The sequence below is a fragment of the Cnephaeus nilssonii genome, assembly GCF_951640355.1.
Source record: "Cnephaeus nilssonii genome assembly, chromosome: 5".
NCBI classification, from domain to species: Eukaryota; Metazoa; Chordata; class Mammalia; order Chiroptera; family Vespertilionidae; genus Cnephaeus; species Cnephaeus nilssonii.
Genome location: NC_137076.1, coordinates 71,310,135 through 71,326,556, shown reverse-complemented (window position 1 = coordinate 71,326,556; position 16,422 = coordinate 71,310,135). Strand labels below are relative to the sequence as shown.

Sequence of the window (16,422 nt, the reverse complement as noted above, 5' to 3'; positions counted from 1 at the left end):
CCAATGTCAGGAGAACTTGTGTTAGGAATATCTAACCCTCAGTGTACCTGGCAAAAGCATCATCACCATTTATTATCTGGGCCCAATGAATCCTTTGTATTTTTTTATAATTTAAAGTCATTTTAATGAATAACTTATAGAAGTAAAGATAAAGGAATAGTGAATAATAAATTTATTAGACATTTTAGTACATACATTAAAACCTTTTTAAAAACCTTTTAATCAAGTTAGTTTTGGTGCTCAAATATCAGAAAACATGAGAGAAATACTATTAACAAAACAAGATTGCCCAGGTTCTTGCAAAATATTTACGATGATGTCATTTCTGGATACCTTATTTTATTTTATTTTTTGTCATTAAATGCATTGTTTTTGTACTCATTGGTTTTGAGTTTCTGAAGTCTTATAAGTCTGAGATTTCACTTCAAAATCAATTTCACCACCATCTTTAGAGTCTAGTTTGTTGAAGTAGCGCCCAAATATTCTTTGGGAACTACTTAAACTAAAGAACTATTTGTTGTTTATCTGAAATTCAAATATAATTGGGTGACCTGGATTATTTGCTAAATCTAGCAACTATAAGCAGACTAGAAAGATGTTATATCTAGTCTTTATGCTCTCTGGAAATATGATAGTAGTTGCAAGATAGAATGAGTTTTATTTTTATTTTAAATTTTTTTTAGAGAGAGAGATAGAAACATTAAATAGAGAGAATATCAATTGGCTGCCTGCCTCCTGCACACCCCTCACCAGGGATTGGAGATTGAGCCTGCAACCCGGGCATGTGCCTTGGCTGGGAATTGAACTGGTGACCTCTTGGTACATGGGTTGATGCTCAAGCACTGAGCCACACCAGCTGGGCTATTCCTTTTCTAATAAGTAAATTTTTTTTTTGATCTTTGGTAAACCTCTAAGAAAGAATAAAAGTCATAAAATATCAACCTTTACAAATAGATATGCTGGAGAAAACAACCCTCAAAACCTAAAATTGGGTCCAAATGGATTGGACCCTGGTGGTATATTGAGATTTAAATGGAGTTACTGTGCATGAAGACATAACACTGAATGTAGTTATGCCTCAAAAAAAGGGAAAGTAATCAGGTTCTCAGTCACAGATGTCAGATAACAGCAAGGTAGACATTCAGAGTAGCACGTCAACCATATGGAGCCTGACTATTGAGGGAGCAGCTCCCCATAAGTGATCTAATCGCAGAATTTAGAGGTCGATGCATTAATTTTTTTTTAAACAAATGTATGTCCAGGAAAACTATTTAGAATTGGGGTTGGTAAACTATGTCCATGGAGCAAATCTGGCCTAGTATGGTTGGGGGGGGGGGGGGGAATAAAATATTTCCTGACACATGAATATTATATGAAGTTCAAATATTAGTATCCATAAATAAGGTTTTATTGGCACACAGTCATGCATGTTCATTTACATATTGTCTATTGTTTTTGTGCTATAATGGCAGAGTTGAGCTACATTCACTAGAGGTCTAGAGCCTGCAAATGCTAAAATATTTACTGAATGGTCCTTTACAAAAAAATTATAATATTGACCCCTCTTCTAGGATGAATGTTTACCTTCAATTACATATCTTTGTTCTTACTTAAAACCATGTGTGTGTGTTTTGTTTGATTTTGGTTGTTGTTATTTCATTTTGTTTTTTGCTTTATGTTAGGAAACTTACTTAGGATTGTTCATAGGTTAGACCAGATGGCAAGAAAGAATTATTGGCTCACTGGTGTGGTTCAGTGGTTGAGTGTCCACCTATGAACCAAGAGGTCACAGTTTGATTCCCTATCAGAACACATGCCCGGGTTTCGGGCTCAATCCCCAGTCGGGGTCATGCAAGAGGTAGCCGATCAATGGTTCTCTCATCATTGATGTTTCTCTCTCTCTCTCTCCCTCTCCCTTCCTTTCTGAAATCAATAAAATATATCTCTAAAAAGAAAAAAATTATCTAAACCAGTCGTCACCAACCTTTCAGATCTCACGGACCACCAGTGGGCCGCGGACCACCGGTTGGCAAGCACTGAATTCTAAACATACCTTTAGAGTAGGGTGAAACTTATTTTTTCTCTCAATATATTTTTATTGATTTCAGAGAGGAAGGGAGAGGGAGAGATGGAAATGTCAATGATGAGAAAGAATCATTGATCGGCTGCCTCCTGCACCTCCCCCCCACCCTTACTGGGGATCGAGCCCACAACCCTGGCATGTGCCCTTTACCGGAATCGAACCCAGGACCCTTCGGTCCGCAGGCTGACGCTTTGTCCACTGAGCCAAACCAGCTAGTGCAGGGTGAAACTTTTTTTGAGGGAGTTATGTCAGGTAAAGATTCCTTAATTCAGGTGAATATTCGAATGCCCTATGTAGGACCTGGAATCTCAGGTGATTAAGCTCAGCCCTTCTCTTCTATCCCTTGAATTACTAGGTTTGTGGTTCCCGTTTGCAAATGTTAAGAGTTTTGTTTTGTTTTGTTTTTTTATTTTTGACCGAGATGAAGGGAGAGGGATAGAGAGTTAGAAACCTTGATGAGAAAGAAACATCGATCAGCTACCTCCTGCACACCCCCTACTGGGGATGTGCCCGCAACCAGGGTTCATGCTCTTCACCAGAATCGAACCTGGGACCCTTCAGTTCGCAGGCCAACGCTCTATCCACTGAGCCAAACCAGTTAGGGCAAGAGTTTTAATGAGGTTTACAGTTTTTACAAATATTTTGAAGAATCTGGCAGTGAGATGTTTGTCCTTTTAAGTTGTTACAGAGAACTGGATTGAGGACAATATATTTGTACAGATTGTAGATTTTGTAATATTGTTAAAGAATAGGAGGCTCACAAAGTGTTAGAACTGAAACCATTTGAGAATTTAGAGGATAGAAATAATTGGTAGTTATGGTAATTTTAGATTGATTAGAATTGGTAATCTAATACCTACCATGTGTAAAGCCTGCTAGGCTCTGTACATATATATGTACATATATATTTGTACATATATATGTACATATATATTTTTTCTTTTTATTTATTGATTTTAAAGAGAGAAGAAGGGAGGGAGAGAGAGAGAAACGTCGATTTGTTGTTCCACCCATTCATACTTTTATTCGTTGATGCTTGTATATGCCCTGTCTGGTGATCAAACCTGCAACCTTAGTGTATCAGGATGACTCTCTAGCCAACTGAACTTTCCAGCCAGGGTGCATGTATTTATTCTCACAAGTCTTGCAAAGTATGTCTTGCAAGTAAAATAATTTATCAAAGTCATGCAATTCCTAAATAGTCAAGTTTTATGTATTGAATGGGCTTTTGAGATTTGACTGTTCCCAAGTTAAGTAATACTAACTAGGGGAGACTCATAGTATACAAATCCATCTCTATTATGAAATGATGATTTTTTTCTAAACATTGTTGCTAGTATTTGTAAAAACTAGTGGCTTCAGTGTCACAGCAGCTATTTGACCTTTATGTTTTATCACACTGGATTTTCATTGGATTTTTCAGTTACTAGCACCACTACTGAATAAAATGCATGGGTTACATTATTGTCTATTAAAGAGATTTCAAATTATGATAGTAACTAGTAAAATATTCACATACAGGAATTTCTATTTACATATAGGAACATTCACATACAGGAACCTCAATATTACCCAGATATTTTCATGCCACTTAAGAGTAGCAGTTTATTATATAGCAGCTAAAGTGGCACCACCATGTGGCAATAGCAAAAACCAGTTACAATTTACTTGGCCTATCAGCTTTGAAATTATGATTCTATTAAAATGACAGCCCAGCCAGTGTAGCTCAGCGGTTGAGCATTGATCAACCCAGGAATCAAGAGGCCACCAGTTAGATTCCTGATCAGGGCATGTGCCTGGGTTGCAGGCGCTATCTCCTATGGGGGGCGTGCAAAGAGGCAGCCAATCAATGATGTTTCTCTCTCATCAATGTTTCTATCTCTCCCTCTCCCTTCCTCTCTAAAAAAATCAATAAAAACATTTCTTAAACTTTTTTATTATTTAAATTTTTTCATTATATATTTTTTTTATTTCAGAGAGGAAGGGAGAAGGAGAATCAAAACATCAATGATGAGAGAGAATCATCGATTGGCTGCCTCCTGCACGCCCCCACTGGGGACTGAGCCTATAACCCGGACATGTGCCCTTGACCCTTCAGTCCATAGGTGGATGCTCTATCCACCGAGCCAAACCAGTTAGGGCTAAAACATATTTTTTTAAATGACTTAAAAATGCTTTGGGGTTCATATTTTGTATGTTACATAAGGCTTTATTTTTTGTCAAACTGCCTAAATCTTTATTTCCTCCAAATTTTTTATTGTGGTAAAATACAGGTAACAGAATTTACTATCTTAACCATATTTAAGAGTTCAACAAATGCATTCATAATATTTGTACTTATTGCCAGCATTCATCTCTAAAACATTTTTTATCTTATAAAACTGAAACTCTATACCCATTAAACAATAACTCTCATTCTCTCCTCTTGGCCCTTGGCAGCCACTTCTTTTTGTCTCTAATTTTGATTCTCAAAGTATATTATTTAAGTGGAATCATACAGTATTTGTCTTTTTGTGACTGGCTTGCTTCATGTAACATAATATCTTCCAGGTTCATCCATGTTGTAGCATGTTTCAGAATTTTCTTCCTTTTTAGGCTGAATAATATTCCATTATTTGTACCACATTTTGCTTAGCCATTCATCTGTAAATGGACACTTGGTTTGCTTCCACATTTTAGCTGTTGTGAATAATGCTGCTAAATCTTGATGCTTCAAAATCATATAAAATGTGACATGCAACTTTAAGGAAAAGAAATCTCCCTTTTATAGGTCCCGAATTGTCTTATGTTGACTTGTCTGATGTACTATGTATAGTATGTGTTTCTTTTCCAGGTGAACCGTCCTATTGGCCGGGTACAGATCTTCACTGCGGACTTGTCTGAAATTCCCCGTTGCAACTGTAAAGCTACTGATGATAACCCCTGTGGGATAGACTCTGAGTGCATCAACCGCATGCTGCTCTATGAGTGCCATCCCACAGTATGCCCTGCCGGAGGACGCTGCCAAAACCAGTGCTTCTCTAAGCGCCAGTACCCAGAGGTGGAGATTTTTCGCACATTACAGAGGGGCTGGGGTCTTCGAACAAAAACAGATATTAAAAAGGTGAAGAAAACTTCTTAATTTCCAATTTTTTTCTCATTAATTGCTTAATATGATTAATTCTTCTTGATGACTATGAGAAAATTGATCATAGAAGAAAATAACATAGTGTAAGGATAAACCTTATTATTGTTCTTGCAAAACTTATCCTTCTAGAGTTTAGAGGCTTAAGAATAGGTGTTCTCTTTATCTGTAACATCCTTAGTATTGATCATGTTCATTGTGTGTGAGGAAAAAACAAGAGAAATTCAGAGATATTATAGCCTTATTTGCTTTTTTTCTTTCTGAAAATCTTATCACCTGTAAGTTAAGAGAGGATAGTAAGCACATCATTTAGATGTGTAGATCACTTACTAATAAAGTTAAGTGTATTTTTATTGAGGGAAAATAGGTTTGGGTTCATAGAACACAAAGGAAAAGATGATTGCACCTTTTCTAATGAAAATGAAGTAATATCTTCAAACTTGGAAGGACCGGCAAGTTTCTAGTAAATAGACAATATTGTGTAGTTTTTGTGTAGAATAAATCTTATTTGACATTTTAATAAAATAAACTTTATTCTGATTACACTTTCTAAAGAATTTCACTGAATTTGTCTCTAAGAAAGGAAATGAATCCAGGTTGACCTGTTTAGTCATTTGCCAAGACATTGTGCTGAGGATGCAGTGATCAACAAAGGAGACATGTTCGAGGCTTTCATAAAGTTTACATTCCAGAGGGGGAGAGACATTGCAGAAATCATCACCCAGGGTAGAAGCAGAAAGGTTTCTGGAGGCATGTGGCAAAGGTCCTGAAACGTGTTTGTCTTTGAAAATATTTTAAGTTGAGACTTAGAAAATAAGTACTTATTGGCTTAGTCAGCTGAGTGTTAAAGCATTGCATATAGAGGAGACAGCATGAGTGAGAGCCAGTATGACTGTGGTGATTAAGCCAGTGGGACAGTGGTGTGAAATGGGGAAGGGCAGCAGGTCATGTTCCAAGAAAAAAGAACATGCCTATATTAGGGAAACTGACTTAACTAAAATACTTGGGCAGGTAAAGGGGGGTCAACTGTCTATTTCACTGTTATAATGGAGCTTTAGTTTATTTCCATTTTGGTTGAACTTTAGTGTCCAGTGTTTTCCTCTTTTTCCAAATGGCAGAGGTAGGAATGGGGAGGTGGTTTTTAATATCAGATAGTTGAAGCATCGTATTTGTTAGTTTCTTGAATAAACCTTTGTTAAGTTACTACATGCACATGAATTGCTTTGGAGAATTTGTGGAAAATAATGAATCTATTATTTTCATTATTTTTTTTTTTAAGTAAGGTGTACTTGACCCTGGCCCATGCATTCAGTGGTTAGAGCTTCAGCCCACACACCAAAGGGTCTCTCTCTCTCCCCGTCCCTTCCACTCTCTCCAAAAAAAAACAAAACAAAAAAACAAACCACAATGGAAAATATCCTCAGGTGAGGATCAATAAAAAATAAAATAAAAGTAAAGTGTACTGTACTTGTAAATACAGTTGTGTTTTTTGCCATTAAGTCAAGAGCTCTTTCTTGTTCTAGGGTGAATTTGTGAATGAGTATGTGGGTGAGCTAATAGATGAAGAAGAATGCAGAGCTCGAATCCGTTACGCCCAAGAACACGATATCACTAATTTCTATATGCTCACCCTAGACAAAGTAAGTAATGGATTGTGAAATTAGTGTTGTCCCAGCCATAGTGTTTGTAGGCATGTCATACACTACCTAAGTTAGTGTCTTTTCCCCATGTTCAGGGTTGATCAGAGTTCTAAAGTAGGTAAGCTTGCTCATTTCTGGCTATACATCCATGGCCAAAGGCAATACTGCTTTTACCTATTTTTTTAGCTATGCAGTGTAAGTTGGGGACTATATCTGTTAGTATTTTACCTGTAGAATTAAAACCTGAAGCCAGAAAGGTTAAATAATAATTATTTTATTTTACAGATTGAGAAACTCATTTGTTGCTATTTAATTAGTGCATTGAGGCCATATAAATTGACAATAGAACCCAGCTTATGAACCCAAGTCAGCTTTTCAATTATAGGAATTTTCTGATGCGTTTCATTTCATTGGTACCTAGAATTATATTTGGAACTGTTCCTAATGCTAGCATTATAATGTATTTATTTTATGTGTATCTGAGCTTCCTCTTTGTACCTGAATGTTAGGTTCTACTAGCCCTTCTCCCCCGCAAAACCTTTCTTCCACATAGGATTATTTCCTGGTGTGAAACTTCGTGAACATTTCTTTCTTTTTTCTTCTTCTTCTTTTTTTTTAATAAGTTTTATTGCTTTTTTACAGAGAGGAAGGGAGAGGGATAGAGAGTTAGAAACATTGATCAGCTGCCTCCTGCACACCTCCTACTGGGGATGTGCCCGCAACCAAGGTACATGCCCTTGACCGGAATCAAACCTGGGACCCTTCAGTCCACAGGCCGATGCTCTATCCACTGAGCCAAACGGGTTAGGGCGAACATTTCATTTTTATCAAGTTGTATCCTTATGGTTTGTGAAATCCTCACCTCCAGGTGTTCTCATCTTTGTTTGAAATGGGTCTCAGTATCAGTATTAAAGTCTCCTTAGGTGATTTCTGATATACTACCTAATTTAGTGGATGGGGCAAGCTTCTTCTTTTAGGTCCTCAAACTTCAGCATATTATCAGAATCACCTAACAGGCTTATTATAGCACAGATTGCTGGGCCCCCACCTCATAGTTTCTGCAAATTCCCAGATGGTAATGCTAATGCTGATCCAACAAGTATACTTTAAGAATCACTCTTCTGACGACCAGCATGGCTCAGTGGATATGCGTCAACCTGTGAACCAGGAGGTCGGGGTTTAATTCCCAGTCAGAGCACATGCCTGGGTTCAGGCTCCATCCCCAGTAGGGGGCATGCAGGAGGCAGTCAATCAATGATTCTCTCTCATCATTGATGTTTCTATCTCTGCCTCTCCCTTCCTCTCTAAAATCAATAAAAATATATTTTAAAAAAACAAAAACAAAGAATCAGTGGAAAAATATCCTCTAGTGAGAATTAACAACAAAAAAAGAATCTGAATTGACATTTGTCCAAAGATTTACAAATGGCCAATAAACACAAGAAAAGGTGCTCAGCATCATTATTCATTAGAGAAATACAAATTAAAACCACATTGAGATACCATTTCACACCCACTGGAATAACCATATAAAAAAGGCAACCCCGGTTGGTGTGGCTCAGTGGTTGAGTGTTTTGATTTTAAATTTTTTCTTTTCCACGTGACAGCAGTGATGCTGACCACGGTGGGAAGAGCAGGGACCTGAGCAGACCTTAGAAGGATGCCCTGCTTGGTGCGAGCTCTGAGCTTCCCCACAGGCTCCTGGCTGACTCGCTGGACTAAAGCAGCGAGTTAGCCCCCTTCTCACCTCCACACTGCCCTGACCAGAGAGGACAGGGTGTACCTGGCAGCTCTTCATTCCATCTGACCTCAGTGGTTGAGTGTTGACCCATGAACCAAGAGGTCAATGGTTTGAGTCCCAGTCAGGGCACATGCACCAGTTTCTGGCTCAATCCCCAGTAGGGGGCATGCAGGAGACAGCTGTTGGATGATGTTTCTCATCTATGTTTCTATCTCTCTATCCCTCATCCTTTTTCTCTCCCTAAAAATTAATAAAAACATATGAATAAAGGCAAATAATAATATATTGGTGGATATGTGGAGAAATTGAAATTCTCAGACATTGCTGGTGGGAATATAAAATGCTGCAGTCACTTTGGTAACATTCCTCAAAAAGTTTATCAAAAAGTTCACATATAACCCAGCAGTTCTACTCCTACATATATATCTAAGAGAAATGAAACACATGTCCTCACAAAAATTTGTACATGTATGTTCATTCATAGCAACATTGTCCATGATAGTCCCAAAATGGGAGCAACCCAAATATCCATGAACTGATGGGCATCAACTGATAAACAGTGTGCTCAAAAGACTAAAAATGAAAAAGAAGACAAAACAGTGTGGTCTATCCATACAATGGAATATTATTCAGCCATAAAAAGGAATGCAGTGCTGCCCTAGCCGGTTTCACTTAGTGGATAGAGCATCAGCCTGCGAACTGAAGGGTCCCAGGTTGGATTCCAGTCAAGGGCACATGCCTAGGTTGTGGGATTGATCCCCAGTAGGGGGCGTGCAGGAGACAGCTAATCATCGATTCTCTCTCATCATTGATGTTTCTATTTCCCTCTCCCTCTCCCTTCCTGTCTGAAATCAATAAAAATATATGTATTTTTTTTAAAAAAAAGAATCACTCTTCTGGGAGACTCAAACTATGCATAGGAACCTCTAGTATGTTAAAATTCTCAGAAAGTGATGAGCAGTATCCGTTGGAATTCTAGGATCGGATCATTGATGCTGGTCCCAAAGGAAACTATGCTCGGTTCATGAATCACTGCTGCCAGCCCAACTGTGAAACACAGAAATGGTCTGTGAATGGAGATACCCGTGTTGGCCTTTTTGCCCTGAGTGACATTAAAGCAGGTAAGAATCACCTAAGAATTATGGAGCTAAGCACGGAATTTCAGATTTTAACACCTTAAAATCCCATATGTCCTATGATCTAAAATGAGGTTTGCAAACTCCTGAGGATATATGTAAAAGACTTGCCAGGTGGTACTTGGCATGGATTTTTTTTGTTGGTGGTGGTGGGGTTGTGATAAAATATACATAACATAAAATTTATCATTTTTAAGTGGCATTAAATCCATTGACATGTACAACCATCACCACCATCCATCTTCATAACTCATCATCTTCTCCAAGCGAAACTCTGTACCCATTAAACACTAACTCCCCATTGTCCCCTCCCCCAGCCCCTGGCAACCACCAATTCCACTTTCTGTCTCTTTGGATTTGACTGTTCTAAGAACCTCATATAAGGGGAATTATATAGGATTTGTTCTTTTTTTGTGACTGACTCATTTCATTTTACATAGTGTCTTCAAGCTTTGTGTATGGATGATTTTAAAGGAATAAATTTCCAGACCTTTTATATGAAAACCTGGGCTTCCCTCTGGCCACTGGCAGGCACCCAGGACCTGGGCTTCTCTCGCAGCCCCGGCTTCATCCAGGTCATCTGGTCTAATTAACATATTCTGCTTTTAACTACACTAATAAAAGAGAAAGATGCAAATTGACCGTACCTTCGCACCACCTACCAGCCAATCAGGAGTGAGTATGCAAATTAACCCAACAAAGATGGCAGGTTAATTTGCATGCACAGGCGCCAAGCGGCCGCTGGGCAGCATGAGAAGGCAGAAAGGCGGCTCCAGGCTGGAGCAAAGGCAGAAAGGCGCTCCGGTCCAGAGCTAAGGTGGGGCCAGCAGCCAGGGGAAGGAAGGCCCATTCTTGCATGAATCTTTGTGCATCGGGCCTCTAGTTATTATAGATTGGTCTGCCTTAGAAAAGCATCAGCAATCCATGGCTCCTTTCTTACCACCCCTTTCACAGACACCGCCCCCTGCAAAAAATATATATATATATCCTTTTCTCTATAACTTAAATATACTGCCTAGGAGTTGTTTTGACTTTTCAGAATTTTAAAGGTTCTGACAATTTTCATATTTCAAAAATTCAGCCACTAGTTCTTTTCTCCTGTGTTGCACCACTAAAGTATTAACTGAGGAAGGTAACAAAGCTTGATTGTCACTGTGCACTGTGCTCTACTCTGTGATGCTGCTTTTAAAAATTATGACTTGTATCAAGTTTTTTGAATAGATGGCTTCAGAATAAATTGGATAAATTGCTACTTTGTAACAGGAATTATAAAGTGAATACAATAACAGCTACCATTTATCAGATGCCAGACACTGTTCCAAGCATGTTACCTAATCTTTGCAAAAGTGCTATAAAGTATGTGGTATCATACCTATGTTACTTGGATTCTTAGGTTTCACTCCTCTCTCATTCTTTTCTTCATTTTTCTCTCTATCCACCCCAGGATGGGGGAGGATGAGTATGGTTCCTCTGTATTAATTACTCAGATGTTACTCGGTTATATGACTTTAGTTCTTATATCTGTCCTGACTGCTTTCTCTAGTACATTTGTTCTCAGAACTTTAGTCTCCATGGGGATGGTTTCCTCTGCCGTATCTAGCTACAAATTTTCTCTTCTCTTTTCTGTATCAGCTCAGGTAGCATGGGGGCAATTCATAGACCTTCTTGTCCTCACTTGACTTCCAGTCTATATGGGTGTGGTGGGAAAATGAGACAGAATGTGCTGAGTGCCATGCAGAGTGCCTGTAGGAACTGCAGCCTTGGCAAATGGAATCAGAACTTTTCAGCCTACTCTTCTCCTTACTCATCCAACTTCCTGAGCTCTTCACATACCTGTTATTTTCTGCCTCCTACATATATATTCCCTTCGCCATCCCCAATGAGTTCAGACCTCTCAAGGATTATTGTATGTTGGACTCTTCTAGAATGTTATGAAGTCTTTCCTTTATGTGCACTGATACATTCTGATTTATCCCCTTATGTACTTACTAGAAGCCCGGTGCATGAAATTCATGCACTGGGGAGGGTGTCCCTCAACCCAGCCTGCACCCTCTCCAATATGGGACCCCTCGGGGGATGTCCAACTGCAGTGCAGGTTTAGGCCCGATCCCTGTGGAATCGGGCCTAAACCTGTAGTTGGACATCCCTTTCACAATCCGGGACCGCTGGCTCCTAACTGCTCCCTTTCTGGCCTGATTGACACCTAACTGCTCCTCTGCGGGCCCGATTGCCCCCAAATACCCTCCCCTGCTGGCCTGATCACTCCCGAGGCTTTTATTAGTATAGATGTTTACATAGTGGATGCTGAATGAGCAGCAGATTATTTCAGGTATCCTGCTATCTTATACTTATGTATAGCATTGAGTTGCATTATAAGCACATAAAATTTACGAAAATTGAGTCATATACTTTTAAATTGTTTAATAAGAATAGTGTGATAGAATTATCCGTTATTCAGTCCAGTAAATTCACAGTGGGTGTGAGAGGGGAAACATGACTCTGCTGTTACCCTGGTCAATCTCAGTTCCTGCAGGTTCCTTGCATTGTAAGCCTTTCATCAGGCCATGAGTGGTTTTAGTATTCAGACCATTTTGTACCCCTAAATATAAGCTAGCTGCTTAAAAATGTGCTTGACCAAATAAATAGTCTATTTCTAATATTAGGTGGAAAATTGTATTGATTAGTCTCACTGATAGGATTTGACAATTTTGACTGAATGACTGTCATCTAAGCCATTACCCCTGCCCAGAGACAACCTCTTGGTATCTTACCTTATAATAGACAAATATGCAAATTGACCGCACCTTCGCTACGCCCAAGCCACGCCCACCAACCAAGCCATGCCCACCAACCACGCCCACCAGGAAACCGTTGCAGGGACGTTGGGGTGTGGCGGAGCCTGCACGGATCGAAGGAAACCGACTGGGGGTCGGCTCCTGCGATCCTTAGCAGGGATGTTGGGTGCGGCCGAGCCAAAGGCCACCGCCCAGGGCCAAGCCCCAACCCTGAAAGAAGGCAGAAGGCGGTGGCCACAGCCAAGGCCTGGGTCCCCGGTGCCGGCAGAAAACTGGTGCAGGCAGCCAGGTGAATGAAGGTCTATTGCACGAATCTTCGTGCAAATGGGCTACTAGTACGTATATAAAATTCTTGTATTTATTTGTTAGGCCTTTACTAATGTGTTTTGAGTTTGAGTGTGTTTTATTTGCTTTCTTGGTTTTGATGACATGCACAATAGAAAGGAGACTTTTCCTACCTTAAAATCTATTTGTACATCTCTTTTTAAAAGTTTACAAATTATTGCTATGGTATTATGTCATATTCTCTCAACAAGCCTGTGTGAGGTTGCTATTTCTCCATTTAATGGATATACTCAGGGCTCAAATCACTCAGATCATAGTGTAAGTGGGGTGTAAAGCCAGGACTTTACGTCTATGGTCTAGAGTTCTCTCGTATTATTCTATACTGAGATGTCTCTCCCTTGAGTGCTGCCAGGTGCTCACCTTGGCAGAAACAGGTTTTCTTCATACCTGCATTCCCAATGCCTGGCACATCACTGTAAGTTGTTTGGTTTTGGTAATGAATTATTATACCAGTATTTTGGATCTGAATGGTTAGAAAATAAATTTAAAAAACCAACTTGGGATATTAACACTTCTGTAGTAAAAGTTAGTTTAAATATTACTTGTTAAGCCATTTAAGTTTTTCTCTTATTAAGTTGTATTAGATGATTAATGATGTTACAGGATTAGAATTTAATGTTTTATTAATATAGTGGGATTTGTAGTTAATTTTTAATGTATTTTTATTGATTTCAGAGAGGAAAGGAGAGGGAGAGAGAGATAGAAACATCAATGATGAGAGAGAATCATTGATCAGCTGCACACATCCCCACTGGGGATTGAGCCCGCAACCCGGGCATGTGCCTGACTGGGAATCAAACCATGATGTCTTGGTTCATAGGTCGACACTCAACTACTGAGCCATGGCAGCTGGGCTGATTTTTTATTCTTTCAAAAATTAATAATTTCTCTTAGAAGTCAACATACTTTTTGTTATTAATGCAGAAATAATGTAAATAATACCATAGAGCCTAAACCGGTTTGGCTCAGTGGATAGAGCGTCGGCCTGCGGACTCAAGGGTCCCAGGTTCGATTCCGGTCAAGGGCATGTACCTTGGTTGCAGGCACATTCCCAGTGGGGGGTGTGCAGGAGGCAGCTGATGTTTTTCTCTCATCAATGTTTCTAACTCTCTATCCCTCTCCCTTCCTCTCTGTGGAAAATCAATAAAATATATTTTAAAAAATAAAATAAAATAATACCATAGATATTAATCTTTTCATTGTCTCTTATGCAGGCACTGAACTTACCTTCAACTACAACCTAGAATGTCTTGGGAATGGAAAGACTGTTTGCAAATGTGGAGCCCCAAACTGCAGCGGCTTTTTGGGTGTAAGGCCAAAGGTACCTTCTAAACATTTGAATCGGGAATAGTTGTGTGGTCCTCCCACCCTATCCAGGGCAGGGCTGAGTCTTTATTTTAAGACTAGAGGCCCGGTGCACGAAATTCATGCACGGGGGTGTGTGTCCCTCAGCCCAGCCTGCACCCTCCAATCTGGGACCCCTCGAGGGATGTCCTACTGCCTGTTTAGGCCCGATCCCGGTAGGATTGGGCCTAAACGGCAGTCGTACATCCCTCTCACAATCCAGGACTGCTGGCTCCCAACTGCTCGCCTGCCTGCCTTCCTGATTGCCCCTAACCGCTTCTACCTGTCAACCTGATTACCCCCTAACCACTCCCCTGCCAGCCTGATTGATGCCTAACTGCTCCCCTGCCAACCTGTTTGCCCCCAACTTCCCTCCTCTGCCAGCCTGGTCACCCCTAGCTGCTCTCCCCTGCAGGCCTGGATCCCCCCCAACTGCCCTTCCTCATAGGCCCGGTCGCCCCCAACTTCCCTCCTCTGCCGGCCTGGTCACCCATAACTGCCCTCCCCTGCAGGCTTGATCGCCCCCAACTGCCCTCCCTTGCAGGACTGGTCCCTCCCAACTGCCCTTCCCTGCTGGCCATCTTTTGGCAGCCATCTTGTGTTCACAAGGGGGCAGTCATCTTTGACCACACGGGGGCAGCCATCTTGTGTGTTGGAGTGATGGTCAATTTGCTTATTATTCTTTTATTAGATAGGATAGAGGCCTGGTGCACGGGTGGGGGCCAGCTGGTTTGCCCTGAAGGGTATACCGGATCAGGGTGGGGGTTCCCTTGGGGCGTGGGGCAGCCTGGGCGAGGGGCCTGTGGTGGTTTGCAGGCTGGCCATGCCCCCCAGCGACCCAAGCAGAGGCCCTGGTATCTGGGATTTATTTATCTTCTATAATTGAAACTTTGTAGCCTTCAGTGGAGCCAAGCCTCCTACTTGCTCTGTGGCCACAGCCATTTTTGTTGGGATTTATTTATCTTCTATAATTGAAACTTTGTAGCCTTAAGCAGAGGCCAAGGCAGGCCAGGGCAGGTGGAAAGCTTGGCTTCCTCCATTGCCGGGGAAACCCAAGCCTCCTGCTCTCTCTGTGGCTGCAGCCATCTTGGTTGGGTTAATTTGCATACTCTCTCCTGATTGGCTGGTGGGCGTGGCTTGTTGGTATAGCAGAGGTACAGTCAATTTGCATATTACTCTTTTATTAGATAGTATGTCTCTCTGAAATAATGACAGAGAATAGTTGTCGTGGTCACTGGCAATTTGCTAAGTAAGCATTTTGATGATCAGTTTGGTGACACAGAGCATCTTTGAGTATTGTTGGAGTGTTTTAAACAATCTGACTTCTAACTGGGGATACCTTTTTAGCTAAGAGGCCTGTAAATAGAAATCTTAAAGTGGGTTATTTCCCACATTTTTATTGGTCTCAGCTGATCTTACTCATATTTCCTAATAAGCTACTTATCCTATCTAATAATAGACAAATATGCAAATTGACCATACCTCCAACACACCCCAAGCCATGTCCACAAGCCATGCCCACCATCCAATCAGAGCGAGTATGTAAATTAACCCAAACCAAGATGGCTACAGCCACAGAGAGCAAGGTTTCCTAGGTAACAGAGGAAGCCAAGCTTTCCGCCTGCTCTTGCCAGGCCTAAGCCTCCACTCAAGCTACAAAGTTTCAATTATAGAAGGTAAACAAATTCAAACAAATGGCGGCAGAATGGAGCTTGAGAGAACAGGCCAGGGTTGCCCCCGGCAACAGGGGAAGCAAAGCTTTCCGCACACCCTGGCCGGGCCCACCCGCTTTAGGCAACAAAGTTTCAATTATAACCCCAACAGAAATGGCTGCCTGCCTCGGAGGGAGCCCCAGGCTTGGCTCTGCTCCAGGCTACAAAGTTTCAATTGTAGAAGGAAAATAAATTCCAGATACCAGGGCCTCTGCTTGGGTTGCCAGGGGGCGTGGCCAGCCTGCAAACCACCACAGGCCCCTCGCTCAGGCCGCCCCACACCCCAAGGGAACCCCCACCTGATCCGGGACGCCCTTCAGGGCAAACCAGCTGGCCCTCACCCATGCACCAGGCCTCTATCCTATCTAATAAAAGAGTAATGTGCAGATTGATCATCACTGCAACACACAATATAGCTGTCCCCATGTGGACACAAGATGGCCACCACAAGATGGCCAGCAGGAGAGGGCAGTTGGGAGGTACCCGGCCTACAAGGGAGGGC

The 16,422-nt window shown here is 41.1% G+C and overlaps 1 protein-coding gene across 6 annotated transcripts in view; it reads left to right on the top strand.

The window, feature by feature from the left end:
* The window catches only part of NSD1 (nuclear receptor binding SET domain protein 1), a 140,065-nt gene that overhangs the window by 112,120 nt on the left and 11,523 nt on the right, over window positions 1-16,422 (top strand). For all 6 annotated transcript variants that reach the window (XM_079771820.1, XM_079771818.1, XM_079771821.1 and 3 more), the window contains 4 exons: window positions 4,917-5,186; window positions 6,731-6,847; window positions 9,568-9,709; window positions 14,079-14,185. In XM_079771820.1, the coding sequence (XP_079627946.1) occupies window positions 4,917-5,186; window positions 6,731-6,847; window positions 9,568-9,709; window positions 14,079-14,185 (636 nt within the window). The remainder of the gene's footprint in view (window positions 1-4,916; window positions 5,187-6,730; window positions 6,848-9,567; window positions 9,710-14,078; window positions 14,186-16,422) is intronic.